Here is a 24,226-nt window from a genome sequence, read left to right as displayed (position 1 = left end):
CCCACAGCAAAGAGAAGAACATATGGGTGTCCTTAAGCAGCTCAGCTGCTCCAGCTTGCTTAGGGCCCAAGGCCCCAGGCATTTGTCTGATTACCTTCCCCAATGCTTGTGAGGGTCACTGTGTTTTGTCTAAAAATAAAGGAGATTTCCAAATGAGGACTGTCACAGCAAAACATTGATTTTTAGCAGGTGTAGTTTGGAGACAGCTTGCACTGCTCGCCCCCTCCAGCTCCCACACCCACATGTGTCTCAGACTCTCCTGATTCCAGTTATTTCTGCTTCTACCTTAGCATCCCAGGAAAACCCAGTTCCCCATCCCAGGGCCAGGCCCAAGAAGGGAAATGAGGGTGGAGTGTTATCAGGGTGCCATCCTGTTCTGTAACTGTCAACCACTACAGGTGTGGATCACACCTCACTGAGAAGTGTGGCTGCAAAATTCAGTATGATTTGGGACGCTAGAGCACCAGTTTCTCGACCCATGGAGAAGCTTCCTCACCCTCATCTGTCAGGAAGGTAGCTGTGGACCCTGGTAGTTCTGCTTGTTCATCATCAACCCATTCATCTCTTTTCAGAAAGAGAGGGAAGTAGGGAAGGAAAAGGGGAGGGAGAGAGAGATAAGACTAGAAAAGACAAGGAAAAGCAAAGCCGGGAAGAGAAAAACAGACTTCTTTTTCTCTAGCCCCTTGGGAATCCTCCCAGTGGGGGCTCACTGGTTTTACCGGTGGCTCTCTTGCTCTTTGCAGATTCTGGATATACATTTCCCTTAAGACTGGTTGTCTGCAGCACAGGGGAAACAAACCAGAACCTCTCATAAATCAGTAGAGGTCACTGCCAAGAGCTTTGTACACTTGCTGTCCCTGGCAGTGATAAACTCATTGCATTTGGGAACTAGCCAAAGACCCTGAGTCCTATCTTAATTCTCATTCCCAGAAAAACCTCAGAGCTCTGTTCACCCACCCCCTGTTTACTGTCTTTGTGTTTCTTAGACAAAGCTGGCAAGGAGGAAGGAACAGAGTTCCATAACTGGGTACATCAAAGGCTCCAGTTCTTTGCTTGGGGGAGGAGAGGAGTCGTGGATCTGTGGACTGTGGGAAAGGAGGGCCCGGCCAGAGGGGCATGAAGTCCCGGGCCCTGCAGGGGGCATGTGCGATCCACAGAGGTTATTGGTCCCGTTTTCCTCACACTTGTGCCTCACATCTGCTGTTTCTGCTTTGGTGGTTGGTCCTCATAGGGGGATGTGAGACCGGCCAAGGGCCAGAATGGAGTTGGCGGAATAAGATATCCTCAGGCAGCCCACCTCCGCAGGTCGTATACTCACTCCCTACTTTCTCCCACATGCCCCACGCTGGTTCTGGCTCTGGAGTTGCCATATGATATGGAGAGGATGACGGTGGGGCCCAAACTGCTCCTCTGACCCACACCAACCTCCAGTGAGTGGCCCACCACTGCCTGCTGTTCCTTCCTCTGCTCCCACATTGGCCTTCTTGCTCTGGTTGACCAGATATCCAGTGGCAAGACCAGATGTTTCCTTACATTCTCTGTATGGATGTCTCACTTCCATGAAAGTGAGAAATGCATTTCCCTCTGCCCAGATCTTCCTACTTTGAGGATGAGGATCCTGCTGGTTGATGGACAACCATTCACCACCTCTGGCAGGGTAGCTCATCCATGTACACCTATTCACAGCCCTTAGCTCAAATATGCCCCCATATTTATAAAGCAGGGTGCAACCCTACCAATGGGAATGGGCCCACTGCAAGGAGCCAAGCAAAATTAAATAATTGCTTAAATCTGAGACTGCTTTGATAGTAGAAGTCTATCACCCTGGTGCATCAATCTTGGCCTTATTAGACAAGATCTTACTGAATCTAAGCATTATGACAGCAGGAACCTCTTCTGTCTTGTTCAGGCTATAATCTCAATGCCTGACACAGGGCCTGGCACCTAGTAGATGCTCAATAAATATTTTGCTGAATATTTTTGTGATTAAATATTTAGACATCTGTTTTATCCTGCTCTTCAACTGACAATTTCTTTATTTTAATGGACCATGTTTTTCTTGCCCACAATGTGGCCAGAGGAATTAGCTGGCTCAGGAGTGAAATTTGCTGCCAAGGCCAGCAGGGCTAGGCGAGGAGACATTTCCTTACTGCTCTTGGGGCAGCAGGAGGGTATTTTTTAAGAAACACCTAGGGATTCAGATTCTTCTGAGAAGTCAGAAGGAGCAGCAGGAACCTGTTGCCCTGCAGAGGGGTTTGGAGAGGTTGTAGGCATAAGGGACAGGCCTCTCTGGATGACTCAGGAGCCACCTGGCTCTGCTGGCCAGACAGAAGTGATGCCTGAGACAAGGAGGTAAAAGAGAGTCATTTTCCTTCTGGGCTAACATTTGTGCCTAAGGTTTAAGTGCAGAGCAACTTAAAGAGACAAAGATGAGTGTGAGAACCAACAATGTGCTTCAGCCTGGGGCCCGGGCCACTGGGGAGGAGCCAGGAGGCCCCCATCATCGTTCTTTTGAGCTGAATGTGATCCCCACGATTCTTCCATACAGAGAGCAGGAATTGATCTGATCATAAACCAAAACAAGTTTCAAGCCTGCACACTTGCTGAATGTTAAAACTCAGAGAAGCCCTTCTGTGAACCCAGAAACAATGTAATTTCCATGAACATTTGACCCAGTGCTGGACACTAAACAACACACACACATGCACACACATACACACACACACACATGAGATAAAAACATATTGTTCCCACCCTCAAAGGACTTAAATTAGAATGAACTGGATTTTGGTCTGAAATTTGAAGGAAAACACTTTGGCATGTTCTCACTGAGTTTATTAAATTAGAACACATATGGATTATCCAAGGAGATTTCAGATCCAAGCCATTCTTTAATCCTCTTGGCTCCTTGAGGAAGTCCATTCCCATTAGGTGGGTTATAAATATTAGTTGGCCATTCTCATTAGGGGGCATCACAGGAAGAATGAAGCTGGTGCCCAAATAGGTCTGCCTGTGGCCCAGCTAAAGATGGCATGGAGAGGGATCCGCATGTGGCCAAGGTGTTCTTACTTTCTGCCTTCATTTCCTTTATGTGGGAAGGGAGAGGATCTTGGCAAGCCCTTGTCATTACCCCATACTCCTCTGGGGTCCAGCAGCAGTCCAGCCAGGTATCTCTAAAAAGTGCTCCCCAGCTAAGGGAAGGTCTCTGCCTTCCCCTCTCATCCTCTCCCCTGGAAAGCATGCACTGGAGAAAGAGGTCCTTAAGGACCAGTCCTGCCTCTCAGCTGACCATTCTCTCCCGACTGACCAGCTCTCCATTCCCCTTAGAATCTGGGCCCTTGTCCAGCTTCATGCAATGAACAAAGAGTGTACATCAAGGAAGATACTTCCTCTACCAGGCCAGCCTCAACAATTGTGTCCTCCCTACCCTCCCTCCTAACAGGTCCTCTCTTGGGACAGCCAAACTTCCCTGTGCAACTGAGCTACATTCCATTTCAAATGATTAAGAACACTTTTTCAATCAACAAGCTCCCTCTCTTACTGAACCAAGCTTTCCCTGCTCTTAGTGAGGACAGATCTGTCAGAAAGAGCTCATGAGCCTGTAAGAATTAGCTGGAAGTCAAGGGTGGAAGTCATTGCCAAGGCCAAAATGTAAAGTTCTCTAGGACCCAGGAGGAGAGAGGGCACCACACCACAGCATCCACCTCTCCTGGAGGTAAGCCTCAGGTCTGGCATATTTGCCCACATGCCCCACGATCTGCTTGCCAAGGACACCCTTCTCGAATGAGATGGTGGCCCTGATGTGCTCAACTGGCCCAACTGCATTATTGCATGGGAAGGGTTTTTCTCCCTTTAAACTTTTTATTTTGAGATACTTCTAGATTCACATGCAATTGGAAGAAATAATACAGAGATGTACCATTTACCCAGTGTCCCTTAATGGTAACATCTGCAAAACTATAGTACAATATTCAGCCATGGTATTGACATTCTACATCCACTGAGTTTTTCAGATTTCCCAGTTTTACTTGTACCCATGTGTGTATTTAGTTCTATACCACTCTACCACATGTGTAAGATGCATCAAGATAGAGGGCTATGCCATCACCACAAGAATCCTTCCTAATGTCCTTTTTATTATTATACTGGTTTTAAGTGTACAACATGGTGATTCAACAATTATATACATTGCTAAAAGCTCACCATAATAAGTGTAGTTACCAACTGTCACCATACATGGATATCACAATATCATTGACGATGTTTCCTATGCTGTACTTTTCATCACTGTGACTTACTTACTTTATAATTGGAAGTTTGTACCTCTTTATCCCCTTCATCTATTTTTCCCATCCTCCCTCCCCCTCCCCTATGGCAACCACCAGTTTGGTCTATGTATTAGAGTCTATTTCTGGTTTGATTCATTTGTTTTGTTTTTTAGATTCTACATATAAGTGTAATTATATGGTATTTTTCTTTCTCTGACTTATTTCACTTAGCATAACACCCTCTAGGTCCAACCATGTTGTCACAAATGACAAGACTTCATTGTTTTTGGCTGAGTAATATTCCACTGTGTGTTTATCCATTCATCTGTCAATGGACACTTTGGTTGCTTCCATGTCTTGGCTATTGTAAATAATGCTGGAATAAACACAGAGGTGCATAAATCTTTCCAAATTAGTGGTTTTGTTTTCTTTGGGTAAACTCCCAGAAGTGTAATTACTGGGTCATAATAGTTCTATTTTTAATTTTTTGAGGAACCTCCATACTGTTTTCCATAGTGGCTGCACCAACTTACATTCCCACCAACAGTGCATGACAGTTCCCTTTTCTCCACATCCTCACCAACATTATTTCTTATCTTTTTGATACTAGGCATTCTGACTGATGTGAAGTGATATTTTATTGTGGTTTTGATCTGCATGTCCCTCATGATCAGTGACATTGAACACCTCACCATGTGTCTGCTGGCAATCTGTATGTCTTTGGAAAAATGTCTATTCAGGTCCTCTGCCCATTTTTTAATTGGATTATTTGTGGGGTGTTTTGGTGTTGAGTTGTATGAGTTCTTTATATATTTTGTACATTAGCCCCTTGTTGTATATACCATTTGCAAATATATTCTCCCTTTCGGTAGGTTGCCTTTCTGTTTTGTTGATGGTTTTCTTTGCTGTGAACAAGCTTTCTAGTTTGATGTAGTCCTTCCTGTTGTCTTTTATAACCTAACCTCCCTCCCTTTCTCTCTCCTATCCCTAACCCCTGGCAGCCACTAATAGGCTGTCTGTTTCTATAATTTGTCATTTCAAGAATGTTATATAAATGGAATCGCACAGTGGGTAACCTTCTGAAGGTTGTCTTTTTCACTCATAACAATCCCATTTCCCTTGAGGTTCTTCCAAATAAGCGGTTGCATGTATCAGTAGTTTGTTCTTCCTATTGCTGTGCCTGTGGTTTTAATTATTAAGCAATACTGCATCCCAACATGGCACCAAGGCCCAATTACAAAGCCTTTGGGGCATGATCCTCAGGATCTTTTACTCTGAGAGAGAAAATGTGCTTTGTTTGGTGTTTCTGAGTGGGAAACAGAACAAAACAAACATGTAGTATGATGCTAGATACATACAAGCATACCTTGGTTTGTTCCTCTCCTAAAACAGTAGCCATTTGGGTTGTAATCTTCTTTAGTTCTGTGTGACGGTTCTTATGTCTTCCTGCCTCTTTCCTTTCCAGGAACACATCTACAAGCTAATGAAGAGTGACAGCTATGCCCGCTTCCTCCGGTCAAATGCTTACCAGGACTTGCTGCTGGCCAAGAAGAAGGTATCCTTGGGAGGGGCAGGCTTGCCTTTCTTAGCACTATTGACCCTTGCCTGCTGCTTGCTGCTGGTGTGAGAAGAGAATATCATTCCTTGGGTTTTATTTATTTTCTCTTTTTTTCTTTCCCTTCTCTATCTGTTTCCACTCTAATGGAAAACAGGGTTGTCACCACCCCAGCCCACCCACAAGGTCCAGGGTGTGGCTTCCTACTCCATGTCCCCATTGCCTCCACAGGGGGGAGTGTGACCCAATACTAAGGCCACAGTGGCTCAGCACAAGAGATGGCAGTGACACCAGGGAATCCCGTAGGAAACCAGAGCAAGCCCCTCACTGCAAAGTCCAGGTCCCGCACCACTGATGCTCCCTCCCTGACCAGCTCAGAGATGAGTATGAGATTGGGGCAGCCCCCTTACCGGATAGTAACCCTTACAGGTTCCATGGGGGCAGTCTGGCACCTGAGATCTTCCTGGGATTGTTCCATCCTTGACATCCCCTACTGCCCCTCACCCAGCCCACAGTGTTTCCCTTTTCTTTTAACCAAGAAGTAACCGCATCCTAGCCCCTTCTCCTCCTCCACTTAGAATTATATCATGGTTCCTGCAGCCCTTAGTGTCTGGATCTGAGGGCCCAGAGACCCTCAGCATGCAGGCGATGAGGGGTGACTGAGACCAGAATGAACTCGGCTGGATTTCTGAGAAGAGGGAAGGAAGAGCCGAGAGGGGGGGTCTGGGAGGGGGGAGGCAGCTGAGATGGCTTGTGATTCTAGCATGCCTGCATGCCCTCTGCACTTTTCAGCTCTGAGCTGAGGCCCCTGTATGCTTAAGGGTGGCTCTCCTAACACCAGATCCCACAGCTCCCATGCCACACCACCTAGGAACATGTGCATCCCTTTCTTTGTTCCCCATCAGCCTCCCAACCCCAGTCCCTAAGCATGTTTGTCCATCAACACGCTCTGTCAGGCTTCTCTTCCAGCCACACAGCCCTTCTCTCTGTGTGCTGTCAACCTCATGAGCCCGGATTCTGTCTGCATATCTGGTTGGTACCGTGTAACTCCAGAGTCTAGAAGAGCTTTTATATCCCACTCTCCTGCCCTTGGGTAGCCCTAAGACCATCCCTGATGGTCTGAGAAAGAGAAAAGACTCCTGGACCACCCACATTGTCAGAACTCTAGCTTTCTTCTTGCCTGAACACCTGCCCTCAGGTGTCAATGCTACGATGGAAAATGTGAAGCCTGGCCTCTTGCCAGCTCCCCTGCAGACAGATGAAGATGGCAGGGCTCTGATGGAGAGGGCCGATACCCCTGCAAAGTCTTGGAGGCCCATTTTTTCAAGAAAAGTTATAGAGACTTTTGGTGTCTACAGCCTAGATCTCATGCGAGAAGGACAAAGGAAGTGTTCCTTTTTCACTGTGGCTCAGGCCGCTGAGCTGATCACAATTTGGGGAAAATTCTAAGGCTCTGGTAATCTAAGTAATCCGTCTCTGTCTACATACCCAGATGCCCTGCAGGTTTGAGCACCAAGGGAAGGCATCCCCCAGCTCAGGGAATGGGGCTGAGATATTGGTGCCTGCAAGGCCGCCCATAAGAGCAATACTTCTCAAAGGTCACTCGTGAGGGGGGAACCAATGGCCTTCCTGTGAAATGTGACAAATGAAATTCAGGAGAATTAGCCTTCCAGCCCCCAAAGTAAGCTCCTGCAGATGCCAGCACCCTTTCAATATCCAGCAGTTGTTTCCAAAAACAGTGACCAAAACTACTTTTTCTTCCATTTCTCCCTGAGAGTCTCCAGGTGTGGATTTGTAACTCAGCACTTTCAGGTAGGCCTAGAGAATATTCTGATTTCAGCGTTGGGCTTACCATGGGATATATATATGCAGCTCATAAAGGTATGTGAGAGTTACAAGCTCCAGCTAAGAGAGGAGATAGGAATCCACCTCACTTCTCTGCTGAGAAAGGCCCCTAATGGAATGGGGAGGCACAGCTTTCTGATCCTTCATCCCTAATTCATCCTCCTATCCTAATAATTTCAAAGCTAATGTTAGTCACTGACAAACCAGGTCCTCGAAGGGTAGGTATTGAGGCAAGCTGGGTATTGAGGGCTCCTCCGGGACCATTAAGTACCAGTGATGGTGATTTTCCAGGGCAGCTCAGAGGGCCCGTGCAAGGCAGAAGAACCCAAATGAGTTGGGCTGATGGCTACCCTCTGTGAACAGCAGCTCAGTAGCCAAAGGACAGGATGCCAGCTGCAGGGCCTACAACCAGCCTGACTAGAGCCAGCTGTGTGCTGCCCAAGCTGCCACTGGATGGAAGCTGAGCCCTTCCATCCCCAGAGTGGAGGCTGGGTATGGTGCCCAGGGCCAAGCGTGGAGCCTTCAGTTCCTTGTGTGAGGAGAAAGACCAGCCTGGCTCTGCTGTGGCATATTGACTGTATTATATTTTCCTTCTGCAATGTCCTGTCTTCTGGCAGCCAGCTGAGATGATGCGCATGACTGCCAGGGAAGGCCCCTGACCTTGTCCACACAGACAGTGGCCACCCTTTGCCTGCCCCCTCCGCTTTCAGCACATCCTGCAGGCTCACGGACATCTGGCTGCTTCCTCAGCTCCCTAGTGTCCTTTATCTGCTGGGGGGTGGGGGGTGTGTGCACGTGTGTGTCCATGTGAGGGTGTGTGCTCTCCGAATTTCCCAGTCTCTGGCGCAGGACCCTGGAACAGGACTGCAGGATAAACCAGCAGGTATTTGGGGTATAATCTTCTCCTGAAGGCCCTTGGGAAAGCAGGAAACCTGGGGAGAGGGTCAGGTGCGCACCACGTCCTCTCCTCTGGGAGTAGTGAGTGGCAAGGCCTTGGGGACAGTCAAGGGCTTTCTGCCTCTTGCCCCTGCCAGAGGACCCTCAGCTAAGGTTTCCCGGAGTAGTCCAGAGCCTCTGTAGCCTGCTGTGAGTAGACATTGGAAAGGGTCACTTGCCTCAGTACTCAGGGAGCATTTTCTGTTCCAGGCACTCCTTCTGAGGCCCAAGAACCTTTGTCATTGCAAAGGACTTGGCTAGGCCCTCCACAAGCACAGAATGAGGATCATTAGGGAGCCATTAGGAAGTCACACAAGTTAGCGAACTTCTGGCTACCTCTGGGACTCCTAGAGGAGTCGATGACCCACCTGGCCCATGACCACTTCCTGACATCTCATCATCATGTCCCCAACACACACACACACACACATACGCACACACACACACATACGCACACATGCACACACAGCCCTCAGAGCGAGTCTGTTCTACCCCCACTCGGGGCCACAGATGGCTGCCTGTGGCCTCCAAGACACAAGGGCCAGGGGCTCCGGCACATGGACATGGGCAGTCGAAAGCAGTGAGGAGGCAGCTCAGAAGAACTGCCGTGGGCTCTGGGCAAAGCCGCCATGGCCCCTACGCTTAGCTCTGAGGCATGAGCAGTGGCCCCTCACCAGCTCCCACCCCTCTCCTCAGCCCCGGCAGGCAGTGCGTGTCTTGGGCTTCTGTCCCCACCTCTCCCACTGACTCACACAGCACTGGCTGCTTCTCTTCGCCCTTTTTTCCCCCACTGTTTGCTTTCGTTCTTGTTCATTAGCTGCCGCTGCTGCTGTTTGAAAACCACATGTAAGCTGAAGATTTTTTTTTTCTGTATTTTTCTCCCTACCTTTTTTTTTTTTCCCCCTAAAGCCAGAAAGTGAGCAAGGTCGTAGAACTTCCTTAGAAAAGTTCACTCGCAGTGTGGTAAGTTCAGCTGGTTTTCTTCCCTCAACGTTTCTTTTGGTTTTTCGTTTTGTTTTGTTTTCTTCAGTTGTTCTTATTGTCTTTACCTCTGGGGTGGGAGGGAGTCCAGTGCTTTCCCCCTCAACACACCCTTTTTCTTTTGTGAGTGTCTGCGGCTTCTCTTCTAGGGACGGTTTTGCAAAAGACCAAGCGGCCCTCTGCAGAAGGTGCACACACAACCGCCCAGCCTTGGGCCTCATGTTTGACCTTCTGTTCAGGGCTGCCGGGAGGAAGGAACCTGGTGGCCTGGGAGCTGCGTGGTTGGTGCATCTTCTGCGGCAGCCCAGGGAGGAGGCCACCAAACTGTACCATAAAACAAATTGGCTCAGAACCATAGCTCCTCAAAAAATCAATCCAAATTTCCCTCCGTGAACTCTGACAATCACACGCAGGCATGGATCGCGAGCTGGTGCTGCTGTGTAGACGGCTTTTGCGTGTGCAGAAGGCGGCTGTGCTGTGTGAGCTCTGGTGACACGGGCTGGCTGGCGTGTGTTGGTGGCCTCTGCATGAGTTCCAATGTCCCTGACAGCCCCCATCAGCCCCATTTGCATAGCATGACCGGGAGAGGAGGCAGTAGCCAAGGGGTGGAGGGAGAAACAAGTCCCTGCACTGTCCCAGTATCCCCAGGCCTTGATTCTGATACAAGGAGTGAAGGCGGGCCACAGGTAGGGAAGTGTGGCCTTATGCCCACACACACGCAGCTGAGAGGGTAGTAGACACCACATAGTGGCGTCTAGGAGGGCCCACAGTAACAGGGGAGAATGCTGAATGAGCAGGTCTCCCCCGAGGAGACGGGGGAGATGCGGTGGTCTGTACAACAGTACAGACCACCGCATCTCCCCTTTTCAGGCCATCTCTCCAGAATCTGAGCCAGGGCTGGGTGCACAGGACATACTCAATCCCTCGCATTCACTTACTTGTCAAAAGCAAGTGCTGAGTTCATGGGGCTCAGCCTGCACTGTTAATATCAAACCAGAGGGAACCAAGACGGCAGCGGGCAGCAGGGATCCCGCTCAAGGAACTGGCCACGGGTCCCTTCCCAGTGGAAACCCACTGATGTGGACTTGCCTTCCCCTCCCTCTGTACAAGAGGAAAGTCCTTGTCAGCCTGACTACTGTGTGATTAGTATCTTTATTTCATCCTTTTACCATAAATTCTAAGGATTCTGGGTTGACAGCAACCTAGTCATTTACTTGTCATAGCTGGATGCATTTTAACAGAATTTAAACATTATTTTGAATTTGCTAGATGTAAACATCACAGTATCTCTGGTAGGCGGCAATTAGAATATGGGTGCTCTTCCCTTCCCTTCTTTGGTCTTCTCTCTTTCTGTGGTCTTTTCCCATGAGACTTCAGAGCATGCAGACTGCCAGGCCCACTCAGCCCCTGTCTGTCTGCACGGCTGGTTTGCGTGGCCATGTGGCTTCACCCACCAAGAAGGTGCCACAGGCTGTCACAGGCAAGGGAGTTCTTGCACCCCCAGTGGCCCTAGAGAGAGTGGTGAGAACCCATCCTGGGTGCTGTGGGGAGAGGATGTTTAGGAGAGAATATTTAGGGATTTTATTGACAAGCGCAGAGTGGGAGGCATGTTGGACTGTCAGGTTCAAACTTCAGGGAAGCTGAACTCCACAGCCCCATGGAGGCCTTCAGGATGACAGTGTGGGCTGAGGGTGTGAGGGAGGAACCCTCGTATCAGACAAAATTCCAAACATCTCCCGACTGCTTTACATGAGAGGTGGGTATGGGAGAAGGCAAGAATGATCTTAGTGAAGATCCGTGAAGAGCATCTATCGATGTGTCTTCAGCCCAGAAGTGGTGTTCATTCAGTGGTTCTCCACCATCTATTAACAAAACCTTTGGAACAAGAAAGCACCAAACACCTTCCAAGCATCTCGTGTGCATGTGGGAGAACTTAGAGATGTTTTGAGGGCCAGCTGAAAGTGAAAATCCTCCCAAGCTCCTGAGACTTTCAGGATTTATATGATAAAAGGCCCAAACTTAAAAAAAAAAATTCCCTGCTGTTTTTTATGAAGACTAATGGGTGGTGCATTCTGATTTTTTTGGTTCCAGTGGTGGAGATGGAGATGGATTTGCATTGATCTATCCATGCTCCTGTAGTCTTGCGGTAATACCACATCCCCCCAGGATGTGGCTGAGTCTGAGGAAATAGCCTGGGGCCATAGAATAGTGGCAACTCTCAGAGCAGTTGAGGCAGAAAGCCAAGAACTTGGGCTCAACAGCCCAGTATTCTAATCAAACAAAATTAACCAACCCACCTACGTGCCTTGCAAGTTAATAGCCATTTTCTGGATATGATATATGTAAAGGACCTGATTACTCTAAAAGAAGGTCTACATGAATATTTCACTTGCTACATACTACAAACTAGAAAAACTTAATGAAAGGTTAGCTCTGTAGCATTCTCAGGGTGCTGGAGAATATGTATACAAGGCCTCTCCCAGTCATGGAACTACACGGCAATGGACAAATGGAAAAATGGAGTGAAGCCGGGCAGCTCATGGACTAAAGACATGAGGCCAGCTTCCATTTAGGATTGAATTGGTGGCAGAAATGTCTGTCCAGGTGGCTGGTTAACTCAGTCAGCTAGCTTCTTATGAAGACAGAATCTGAATCCAAAATTTCCCTCATGCCAGTATCCTTTCTTTTCTTGATAAAGGATGACTATTTGCCAAGTTTCACGGTGTGTCATGACAAGGAGGGATTATCTGTTGAAAGCCACAGGTGCACCCTTGTACATAAGGTCCTAGGACACAGTTTAATGTGGCTCCTGGAAGCTGCTGGAGCCTTGCTGGTTAAGATGCAGAAGGGACTTTGCAATCCCCAATAGAGGATTTGTGTAGCTTCTCCTTCCAATGGAAGTTTCATTCTGAATCACCCAGAATTTAATATACAAACCAAATGTCTGGGGATATGCTGTGCCAAGCATTGTGTGGTTTGGCGGAATGGAGGCACAGAGCCTGCATAAAGCCCTGCTTATTTGACAGGGAAGGCCCAGATTCAGAAGTAAATATAACAAATTCCAGGGCATGGTGCAACCAGCCCATATTGCACCTTTATTTAAAACAGACAGCAGGACTTTCTTTGAAGGGCCCAGCCCCACAGGTGTCCAGCTGACCAAGCAAAGCACAGGTGAACCCCTACTTGACCCTCAACTGTATACATGGTGGCCCTGGTCCCAGGAGTACCAGCCTAAGAGCTTAACACATAAGAGCTTCTCAAGCTGAGGGGCCAGACATGGCCTCAAGTCAGATGAATAGACCAACCCCTCCCTAGTCCTGTCCGGGAGGGAGCATCCTTGCACAGTGGCTGTAAAGTTGGAAAGCCACAGTAGCAAACATCTGGCTTCTCACCGGGGGTTCCCTTTGCCTCGTCTTCCATCTCCTCTTCAGATTCTTTGGTGGGAAGCCCCAGGCATTACTGTCTACAGGGAGGAGGGGGCTCCTCCTCTCAGTGCCGACCAGCCTGCCGTCCTCCTGGTGCTGCGGTTGGCAGGTGACAGTGAGGACATGAGGGGGACACGAGCTGAAGGCCCCACTGTGCCGCTGCTCTCTCAGGAATGCTCACTGCTTCAGGCCTACCACAGGCGGCAGGACCTCGTGGGCTGACTGGCCGAGAGGGAGCATGGGAGGGGGCCGGGGGGCAGCCAGGGGGGCAACGGGCCTTTAGCTAGGGCTCACCAGCAGCAGTTTGGGTGTTTTTTTGGCTGGTGGCTGAAGCCGTCTCATGAGAACTCCAACCTGGAGAGGGGAAGCTAGAACACGTCCTCAACTCCTCGTGCACATTTCTATGGAAAGGCCATGGGGACAACACACTTGAGGCGGGAGGAATGGCAGCCCCGGGCACGCTGGCTTCAGCCTTCCTGGACACCTGTGACTGGGAGCTCAGTGGACGCCTTCGCTGCCCTCTTAAGAGCTTCATCATTTGTAGCCCTGAACCCCAAAAATGGGAAATGGGGCTGTTGGTGCCTAAGCAAGCACTAGAGGCCACAGAGGAGAGTGGAGATGCAGACCAGGCATCCATCCACTTCCTAAGAGGACCTGGCAGTTGAGCTTTGTCAAGGTGCTCCTTGGAATTGAAAATGCAAGGGCCGGAGCTGAGGGAGCCTTAGCACGCGCCGAGTGGCATCCGCATGACAGTCTGCCCAGCCTGCTGGGGAATGCCTCGGGAAAGCCAGGCAACCAGGATGCTCTGGGAGCAGCTGTCACCCACTCTCCCTGCCTTCTCCCTTCCCCTCACTTTCCTTCCTCTCTGGCCAAAAGCCAAGGAAGAGCCAGTGAGAGCTAGAAGCCCACAGCTCACTTCACATCCTCTCCAGGCAGCCCTGCAGCACAGAGCCCCCAGCTCCAGGCACAGGTGCTGCACCCAAGGTGGAAAGCTGCAGCTCCCGGTGAGCAAGGTGGAGGGCAGCCACCAGGGCACTCAGCCTGGGCAGCAGGAGCAGTTCCTGGCCCCAGGAGGTGGCTTCCTCCTCCCCCTCGGCGTGTCGGGGGCAACAGCCGTGCACTCTCCTGGAATGTTCTCAGTACCTAGACTCAGCAGAGGCCCCAGAGGGCCTGACCTCAGTCAAAAAAGTCCTTTCAGGCTTCCAGCGAGGGACTATTGGGCTAAAAATCCACACCGGGTCAGCTTTGATTGCAACAGTCCTTGAGCCCCTTTGGGACCACTGGATCCCAGACTGTAGTGCCAGCCTCTCCCATCTCAGAGCCCTGACATCCAGCAGGAGTGAAACCCTGGTCTGTCTAGAGATGGAGGTGGACTTCCTTGATAGTATTTGGGGAGGAAAGATGAAAGCCTGCCTCTCTTCTCCTAGGACTCTGTGAAACTCTCAGCAGCGCCTGGGCAGAGTGGCTCCGGCTTCCAGCCTCAGCTTACTGGCTATGGGAGCTCGGGCAGATCACCTGCCCTGTCTGCACCCTGGTTTTCTCCTAAGTACAATAGCTTCAACTAAATAATCTGTATGGATTTTTCCAGCTGGGAGTGGGTCCGTGCTTTTCTCTATCCAAAGGTTTCTGAATTGTGCTAATCATCTCTCAGTGATGAGAAGCTCCCTTCCTGATTGGGAAATGGCTGCCAGCCGTCGAGGCCAGGAACTAAACCAGGGATAGCATTGAAAGGGGTGTATATTTGAAAACCCTGGGCAAGGATGTGAGAATAAAGCACCTGCAGAACCAAGAGTGTGGCAGGCATGCTCTGTTGCTCAGGCTTCACTCAGACAATGTGACCTCTGGAGGGCAGGAAGGGATGGGTCACAAGGAACAGAGTCAGTCCTGCCCAGCTCTGCAGTCCCCACCCTTCTGGGAGAGAAGCCCGGCTGGCCATGCATTAGGAGGTGGGGGTGGGTCAGCTGGGCAGAAGATGGGGCTCCCGTGTGGGTGCTGGTACCTCACCTCATGCATTGTGGGGCATGGGAAGGAATGGATCGTGAGCATTTGGGGACCTCAGCACTGCTGCACTGCTCACCTGCTACCACACTGTCTGCTTCCCTGAGGAATTCTGGGCTGGCTTGCCCTGGTCCTCTCTTAGAGATGGGCAAACAAAGGCTGTGCAAGTCGGTTCTCCTGGTGACCGTCATGGTAGGCTGTCTTCTCTGGTCTCTCTCCATCTTGGCTCCAAGGGAAGTTTGAAAAAGCATATTTAATATTACAATTTTGTAGCTTCCTGGAAAATGAAAATGGAAAAGTCTGTTTCTATAAACAAACTATAAATTGTAGGACAACTGAATCAGCTTGGCTGGTAGGATACAGAGCAGACACAGTTGTAAAGTGATTCTCTATGGGAGGGGATGGGGGGTCGTTTGGAATGGGGTGGAAAGTGAGATCTTTACTTATCAAAAAGGGTCAGAGGTTGTCATTTTTGAGAAAACTTGGCCCTCAACCCTGCCACTTCTCTTGGAAGAAGGAAGCCCCAGCTGCTGCAGCTGATGGTTCAACCTGTCAGCCCACAGCAGCCAAAAACCCTCTCCCCACGGAGCTCCCCACAAGCCCAGCAGTGACTCAGCCTCCCCACACATGGGGTGAGCAAGGCTCTGCAAAGCTGCTCCGGCCCTCCCTCTCCCCCAAACAGGCCCTCTGTTGCCTTCCCCAGACCCTAGTGTGCCGAGCAGTCAAGTGAAAATCAAGCTCCTCTGAGGCAGAAAGGCACAGCTGTGTGTTTACAGCCGCTGATTCAGATCCAAATCTCATACCCTGCCAGTCTTCCACAAGGCAGGCTGGGGGCAAACTGCGTATGTATGTGCCAGGCAGGAATCTATTTTGGGAGGTGACCTGCAGCCCTTTGCCATAACAGAACCTTCCTCCCACCCCCTACTCAGAAAGGATGTCCTTCTAGAAGGAGCTCTCACTTTAGAAGTGGCTGATGGGGTTGTGGGCTTCTCAGTTGTACAGACTCCTGGTGCCTGGCTCCAGGCAGCCGCACAACAACAGTCATGGGCTTCCTTCTGTCCGGTGAGACCAGAAGGTGAGAGTGACTGCAGGGCCCTCAGCAGGATGAACAGTGGGAAGTGCAGACCTCTCAGGGGACAGGGAACCCACTTCTGCAAAGAACAGAATCTGCCTCAGTTCTGCCAGGGGGATGAAGGAGCAGGAGAGAGAAACCTCCTCTCTTTTTGTCAGGCTTTGGAATAGCAGGAGCATAGGATGGGAACAAAGCTGCATGTCAAGGTCAGGCAGAAGAGACCCAGCTCTGCCTGTGTCTGCACTGGAGACATAACAGTCAAAGCACTCAAGGTCTAAGGCCTCCAGGGCCTCAAAGTAAGACTGTCATGGAGTTCCCCCAAAATGAGCTACTGGTGAAAACAACTAGGAAGGCTTCCCTTTTATCAAGTAACACGTGAGTATCTTTGCTTGGAGCTGAGTTTGGGAAACTCAGCATTCTGGAAGGGGGACAGGATATAAATCCTTACAAAGGAACAGTCTGTAAAATGTTGCTGTAAGGCAGAATGCTAAATGGGACACTGCCACGGAGCTGAGAAGAGCTCAGAACAGTGGGGATTTCAGTCTGGTGATGTTACCTGAAGGCCAGTGAAAGGCCCTTCTGCAGCTCCCTAGCAGATGGGAAGGTGGGGCAAGGGTGGGAGTGTACAGCCACCCCGGCAGTGACAGGGCCCAACTGCCGGCGTTTCCTCCTCTCTCCCGCATCACAGTCAGATCACTGGGACCTGAGCAGTGGCGCCAGGGCCCCAAACAGGCATGGCCCTCCCTGGTGTGATGTTTAGCAGGAACTTTCCATACCCTCAGCCTAGCTCTTTGTAGAAGAAAGACCATCATAACTACACCCCCTGCTCCAAAGAATATTTATTTCTGGACTGTTATTAGTGCAATAAGTTGAAAATAATATCCATTTGTGTCCTCTCTCCTCCTCTCTACCTCTGCTTTCTCTGTGTTTGTCCAAAATTAGGTAAGAAATTCACAGGGTCTGAATGGCTGATAAGAGGACAAATGCACAGAGCTATGCCAACTGGAAAGGCAGTTTCTGGTCGTGGGCCACGGGTCTGGCCACGGCTCTGTCCTGCCAGCATCCTTTTTGATGAATTGGATGCTGATCGCATTAAAAAATCCAAACGTGGAAGGTATTGTTCTTTTGGTTGGTGATGGAATTACATTTGAAACATATCTCCTTCAGGTGAGATGATGGGTCAACAACAGCTAGATAAGTTAAAATTTTTTTTAAAAAATTCACCTCACCACTACAGGAGGGCATTTGTAGCCTTCACTGTAATTCAAGTAAACAAAATTTCTGGGATTTTAGTTGACTGTAAACTTAATATAAGCAACAGCAGGATGCAGTCCACTATATTCTGTGTTGCTCGAGACCATCTTGACTCTTGGTTCTGAGCCCTCACAATCTAAAGAAAATTCAGAGGAGAATAACTGGGGTCTGTGGAAGCTGTATCAATTGAGGCTGAAGTAGATAAAGATTTTGTGTAGCCCCTAAGGAGACTAGGTAACTCTCATGAGATGTATTCATATATGTCCTCCAAAGTGAGTGGACATTTCTGCAGAGCTCTGGACAAAGCTAGAAAAAATCAGTAGGCGATATGGGAAGAGTCACTCTACTGAAGATTACTCCAAGAGCAGCAACTTCCCAGCAATAGAATATGTTACTTCAAGGGCCAATGAGCTCCCTGGAAACGTTCAGGAGCTGAATGGCCAAGGATATTGTAGAGCAGTTTTCTGCATTGAATTCCATCATCTCTTCTAACTGGGATCCTCTAATGCCTTAAATATTTGTTAAATGGATCCTACTGCATTTTATTCTGTGGTTGAGAAGTAAACAGTGGAAAAGGAGAATGGATTATACGGAGGGAGTTTGCTGAGACTGGAGGAGAAGGACCAAGAGCCAGATTAGCCCACGACTTGAGGGAGGAAAAGCCAGGTGATGACACAAAGCAGGAGAAGTGACAAGGGCTGGAATTACTTGCCCGCCGCAGGCCAGCCTTGCTTTTGTTTCATTGGGGTTTTTTTAAGCCACTTGCCACTGCAGCTGAGCTCTGGGCAACAGGGCCCCTCCCTGAATGCCTGAAAGGAGGTCCATGAGCAGAGGACACAGGCGCCCGCTGACACAGGGAGGCTGAACACAGCCAGGGTGGGCATGTGTGGGAGCCACCCTGGCTCTGCACTGGAGAAAGCTTGGTCTTCATCATTCCCACCCAAAAAGGATGTTTTGTTGAGAGCAGACAAGATGATAATAATAATAATAATGCCGGTTGCCTTTTACCCAAACCCAGTTGCAGATTCCAGATAGGCAAGCTGGCCCCAAAATTGTCTCCACCTGGCCAGGCACAGAACATGCCCCCAGTGCCCACAGACTGAGGAGAACCACCCCTCCTGGGCACCTCTTTCAGGACCTGCCTGGAGGACTTACCTTCAGCCCAAATCGGGGGAACAGAAGGGCTCTCTTGTCACGTTCTTTCCAGCTGTCCTGGGGACCAACCCGATTGTAAATGACACTCCCCCCTCTCTCGGACTTCGCGTAGGATTGTATAATTATGATGATTACAGCTTCCTCTCCTCATCTTTTGCTTTCAAATTCTTTGAGGCATCTCATTAAACATGGCGATACCGGTAAAGTCAGCAAAGTTTTAATAAGACGGTTTTTAAAGCTAAAGAAAACCCAGTCAGAGTTGATTGTTACTATATTGCCTTAGACAGTCCTTAAAACTCTGTCATACATGATTGGTGCCTGGATATAAGAGGTAGGGGAGAGAGTGGCCTGGGGAGACAGAGGCACCCATACTTCTCCACAGAGTTGGAGAACTGTTTGACACCATGCCCGTGGCCTTTCTCATCTGCACCAAGAGTTCATTTCTTATCTGAACCCCCGCGCCTGATGGGAAAAGACAGACCGTCAAGCAGGAAAGAGGGCCTGGCCTTTACATCATAGCAGATAAAACTGAGAAATGGAGACAGAGCAGCCACCACAAAGCTCTATTCAACCCTGTAATCTGCAGCAAAAGGAGAAGGGAAATTCTGATGGATTCTCAATCATGGGTGATACTGGCAGGTTCCAGGGCATCCATAATTCTAAATATGAAGGAGTCGACTGTTACCACTTGTGAGTGATCATGATCCAGCGGTCGTATGCTTGATGGCGGTTTCCTTGGTAATGACACAGCTTCAGAGCCCATCACTTGCTAGCCCTCGAGCGTCGTTTTCCTGAATCATTTCTAGATCTGTAGCATGTTGTGGGAAGGCTTGCCCGGAAGGCATGTGGGTGGGGTGATGGCCATGGGAGCCCCCAGCCTGTCTCCTTCCTTCCCATGCTCCCCAGGGCTACGCCGATGGCTGCACAGCCAGGTCCATCTTGCCCCACCAGGCACGTGCTTTGCGAGGCTCCTTGTGGCTGACCACCCTGCTCAGGGCAGACTGCCCCTCACCCTGTAGTAGCCAGGTGCTCCCATCCACGGTGTGACTAAGAAGCACCAGCCACCCAGGGTTAAGTGCTGTTGAAAACCTGGGAGCAGTATTTCTTCCAACTGCGCTCCTCTCCCCCACTGACGATGATCTGCCCGCTTTGCCCCCGAGAATAACATCCCTTCAGTGGCCACCAGAATGTAGAGAAGTGGACTAAGTTAGGGATGGGCAGCCCCAGTTGAATCCTGTTTCTCCACCTGATATTGATAATAGACTCCAGGCAAGTCATTCACTTGCCACATGGGTATAGGAAGCCTCTGGCCCTGCACAGGGTGAGCATTCACACTAAATGAGGCCATAACAGCAGTGGCTGCCGTCTCCCAGGGACACACAGCATTATACTGTGGGTGTCCACGCCATGCTGAGCTTGGCCTGAGAAGGTCTTTAATCCTACTCCAGCTCTACCACTTTCCTAGGTGGCTTGGGCAGCTCTCCTAAGCCTCGGTTTTCTCATCTGTAAAAGGGAGATGAGAGTAAATGATTAAGTGGAAAAAATACATAAAGCACTTAGCATAGTATCGGTAGTATATGTGCTCAAGTCTAACTCTTCATATTATTATTTTCATTATTACAATACTTGCAGCCATGTTTAGCTCTTATTACCTTAATTAATTCCTGACAATATTGTGAGAGGTAGGTATCCTTGTATTTATTTTGTACTTCAGGATGAGTATGTGGGTATCTCATATATGACAATGTGTACAAAGTACATGTATTCATTACAGTGGCCAGCTCATAGAATTACTCAGTAAATGACAGCTATTATTATTGGCTTATTTTTACAATCCACTCAGAGAGCTAGTTTCTCTGCTTCCCCTGGGAATGGAGAGACTGTGTGGCCCAGCAGGCCAGCTTCTGCCCTGTGGCCAGCTTCTCAGGATCCCCAAGCACTGCCTAGGAAGCTGGGAGCTGTGCAGGGCTGGGAGGTGGGGAGAGCTGGTACGTGGGTAACATACGCTGCTGACCTGAACATCTTGCATGTTTGCCAAGATCTGGCATTTGCCGCCTTCCAGAGGTGCAGGTCCCTAAGGCAGCTCCTGCCTTCAGACCCAAATCAAGACTAGTTCTCCCCATAATAAGAGTATGGAATCCAATCCTCCACACGAAACCCTTCCTTCCCAGAAACTCTCCCCTCAGCTGGCTGCCTACCTGGGGCCACCCTGAGCACCCCAACCTCACCAAGTCCAGTTGCTCCATCTGCCAGATCACAAAGGCTTCCTTTTCTTTAACCATATACCACAGAGTGAGGTTCTTGAAGAAATCAGAAGCAAGTGGCAGGGGATGCTTTGAAATCCCTCTAAAACAGACCCCTGGGGTTCATGCCTCTACTGCCTGTAGTATTGGCAGAAACAGAAACAGGGAGACCATTTCCACTGACATGAATGGCTTTTTTCCTGAGGAGAATTCAGGTTCTATACATATATATCTTAAGGTAAATGCTCTCTGTTTTCAGTGTTTGTCAGATTGGCATCGTAGGAGCCAGATGTAAAGCTCTACAGCCAATCACATGACTGCTTATGCACCTTGCATGAGATGCTTATATAAATGCCTGGGGTGTAGCATGCTCATGAACGTGTGCACGGCTGTATACACAGGTGCATGTGCTGCCTGCCCAATAAATACCCCTGTGTTCAGTGTATGGTACGCTGGTAACATACGCTGCTGACCTGAGTGTACCTCTCTGTGCATGGATTGCATGCCTGCTGCAGCTGTGTGTGTGTGTCTGGGCAGGGGTGCCCCTAAAGCCACAGGTCTTCATGGTTTCAGCTGGATAAGTTATTCTTCACTTCCCTTCCTAAAAATACAATTGCCTAGTGCTGCTGGCGCAGAGTCAGAATGGCCGCTGCATTTCACCCCCGAGGTGGCTTCCTTCCAGCAGTGGGTGAGTGATCCCGGCGTCCGCACTCTCTAACCTTCTTTGGGATACTTCTGCAAGGAAGGTGCTCCAAAATCTGGAAGAGATGTTCTGTTTGTCCATGGCCTTGCCTCTGCCCGACACTCCTGTTCTCATACCCTTCTGTGGACAGTCAGCAGCACCCATTTTTTGATGTCCCTATTTTTTCTGCCCATTTTTTTGCACCCGTAGTTTTTCCTTCCTCAGAAACAAGGAGCCAAGGGGTCCAGAAACAATGCTGAGATGAGTCCCTTGTCCCAGAAGTAGTGTTCAAATACTGTCTTAAGGTACTGATCCTGTGACTCACTTCTCCTGGGCCCCTAGCAGAACAGGACAGAATACCCACCACCTTTGAAGATGGCCTTAAATCCAATGGTGGCATCACTAGGCTCTGTCTCCCAGTCACAGGAGATATAATAACCCTTCCTCTGTGGCCGAGGGCCAAGTCCAGCAGGAAACTTGAAACACTCACATTTCTAAATATCAGAACACCACGGGAGAAGAAGGCTAGGCAACCACCCATCCTCTATTCCACAGGGACCAAAAGCATGGCAGCAACATGTGAAAAGGGTCTCTAGGGAAGTAAGAAGACTCCATAGCTAGGCATTCCACCAACCCAAGTTTCTATCTAGAGAGCTCCTGAAAATGCTGCTTAGCCTGTCCCCTGCTACACTCTTTTGGGTTAGAAAGACATGTGTGCTCAATGGCTGCTGAGCTGCATTCCTGATGGTAGGGAGGAGAGAGAAATGAGCCGGCCATTTTTGCTATGTGTCCAAATGGACACAGACATTCATGGACATGGAAAGATTATTCTTTGCATGGTCAGCATACTGACTGCCTGTGCCCTCTAGGCTCTGCCCTGCCAGCTGGCTTAACCATGAACCCGAACCCACAGACATGTTTTTAGGTGGACATGTTTGCAAGACATGAGACGTCTCCTTAGGAGGATGGAGTTCGAGTCCTCTTGGCTACTCAGGAGAATCACAAATGATTCCTCCTGCCATCTCATCCACTAAAGTTCAGTGGCACTCTCCCCTGTAGCCATGGTCACTCAAACTCCCTAGTTGGAAAAAAGTAGCATCAAGTTGTTGCCAATAGCAAACCCAGCCATGTCCTTGTCTCCTTGAGTCTTCTGACCTTTGCCTCATTTGGAGTGAACTGGAGCTGATATCCCAAAGTATATTTGAGGAAGAGAAGGATGAAGTAGGCATTGCCCGGGCTGCAGGAAGGCATGCTACTGTGGGGCCACGCGAATGGAATGCCCACCTCCACCCCACTCTTGAGTCCACCAAGAACTTCCTGCAAGCTGAGTGTAGAAAGACACCAGAGCTGTTCAGTCCGACTTGGAGGAAGAAGAGATGAAAGATCTGGTAGTAAAAATGGGGCATTTCCCCTGCATAGAATAAACAGCCCAAGGAAAATGTAGTTGCACAACTTGGAAAGGAAGCTGGGGAGTCTGTCTGGGCATTGTGCCATCCGTGAAGGGCACAGCTGCTGTCCCCTTGTCACTCCAGGCATGCCTGCCTAGTTCCAAATTTGTCCATGGAACCGTGGAGGAAGGTCTCCACCACCCATGAAAATGAAAAGGTGAGACTAGCCTTTGCAAAGAGCCCCATAAGTGATGAGCACGATGAGGGGCAGGAGTCAGAGTGCCAGGAGCATCACTCACAGCGGCTCCCCGCCTGGCTGGGACAGCCCAAGTTCGGCACTTGGTTCTAATTGGAATGAGTTCCGCCTGCCTTTCCTTAGAAAGGTAAATAACGCACCTGCTTCTCTTCTTCCTGGGATGGTTGCTATGGTGATCCCAGAGGCATCAGCGCCAGGAACACAGGGCCAGAACAGAAGTGGTGGCTTCATCTGGCCTGTCAAGCAAGTGCACTTTAAACCAATGTGCATCAAGCAGGAGTCACCTGCACCCCAGCTCAGTGCTGTAGCCAAAATCCCACTTTGCCAGGCTTGCCACCTGAAAGGTGGCACCCTCTCTGAGTCCCAAATATGATGAGGGAGAGCAGAAATGCCTGAGATGGTCTCGAGCATACCCAAGGGCTGTAGCTTCTTTGTCAGTGAGGTTGAGAAAATCGCCCTGTGCTGCCCGTATAGGTCGCCCAGTGTGGGTGGGCCTGGAGGAGGCTTTAGTCTCAAGTGTTTCCATCTGCTTCCTTGAGAGTGATGGCCATGTACAGAGTAGGTGTAGGGGTCATGAAGACTGACCCACTCAGCTCTGCCACTGACTAGTGTATGCTCTCAGGCCTGTGAGATAGGACTTCCAGAAGATGTGACAACTGCGAGATTCCATAGACCCAGTTTTTACACAGCAAAACCTGGGTGTTTTAAACGACGTACATAAGATGGTGAGCTGTCTCAAAAGAATCCGTGATTTTTGTTATGATCATATTCCTTTTTTTAAAAGACAGGTTTAAATACATATAAATGTCTATTAATTCTTCAGCCAGTAAAGATTTTTTTATTAATTCAATTTTCACCTACTTCTTTGTTATTGTTTTTTTTTTAAATTGGGGTGTTGTTTTATGTTTGTGATATCTTATTTTTCTTAAGTTCAATAAAGAGAATATTTGAAAGCCAAATAAAATGCCCTTCAGCTCCTGAGGGAGATCAGAAAGCTTGGTAAGGACCCAGGAGTATCCAGACCCCAGGAGTAGATCGTGCCACAGGGCCCCTGCCCCCAACTCCTGAACAGTGAGAAAGCCAGAAACGTCCTCTCCTTGTCCCTGTGCTGCCGTGACTGAGCTCTGTTGTGTATTAGCAATATGTCATCTTGGCTAGTCCTGTCGTA

General features: G+C 49.3%; 1 protein-coding gene across 7 annotated transcripts in view; it reads left to right on the top strand.

The window, feature by feature from the left end:
* The window catches only part of RGS6 (regulator of G protein signaling 6), a 530,176-nt gene that overhangs the window by 497,453 nt on the left and 8,497 nt on the right, over positions 1-24,226 (top strand). For 5 of the 7 annotated variants that reach the window (XM_036997960.2, XM_073242184.1, XM_036997925.2 and 2 more), the window contains 3 exons: positions 5,734-5,823; positions 9,514-9,567; positions 21,354-21,420. In XM_036997960.2, coding sequence (XP_036853855.2) covers positions 5,734-5,823; positions 9,514-9,567; positions 21,354-21,420 — 211 coding nt within the window. The remainder of the gene's footprint in view (positions 1-5,733; positions 5,824-9,513; positions 9,568-21,353; positions 21,421-24,226) is intronic. The other 2 variants (XM_073242185.1, XM_073242186.1) reach the window with 2 other exon arrangements.

This window comes from Manis javanica, chromosome 8, assembly GCF_040802235.1.
Source record: "Manis javanica isolate MJ-LG chromosome 8, MJ_LKY, whole genome shotgun sequence".
Lineage (NCBI taxonomy): Eukaryota > Metazoa > Chordata > Mammalia > Pholidota > Manidae > Manis > Manis javanica.
This window is presented reverse-complemented; position numbering and strand designations above follow the sequence as displayed.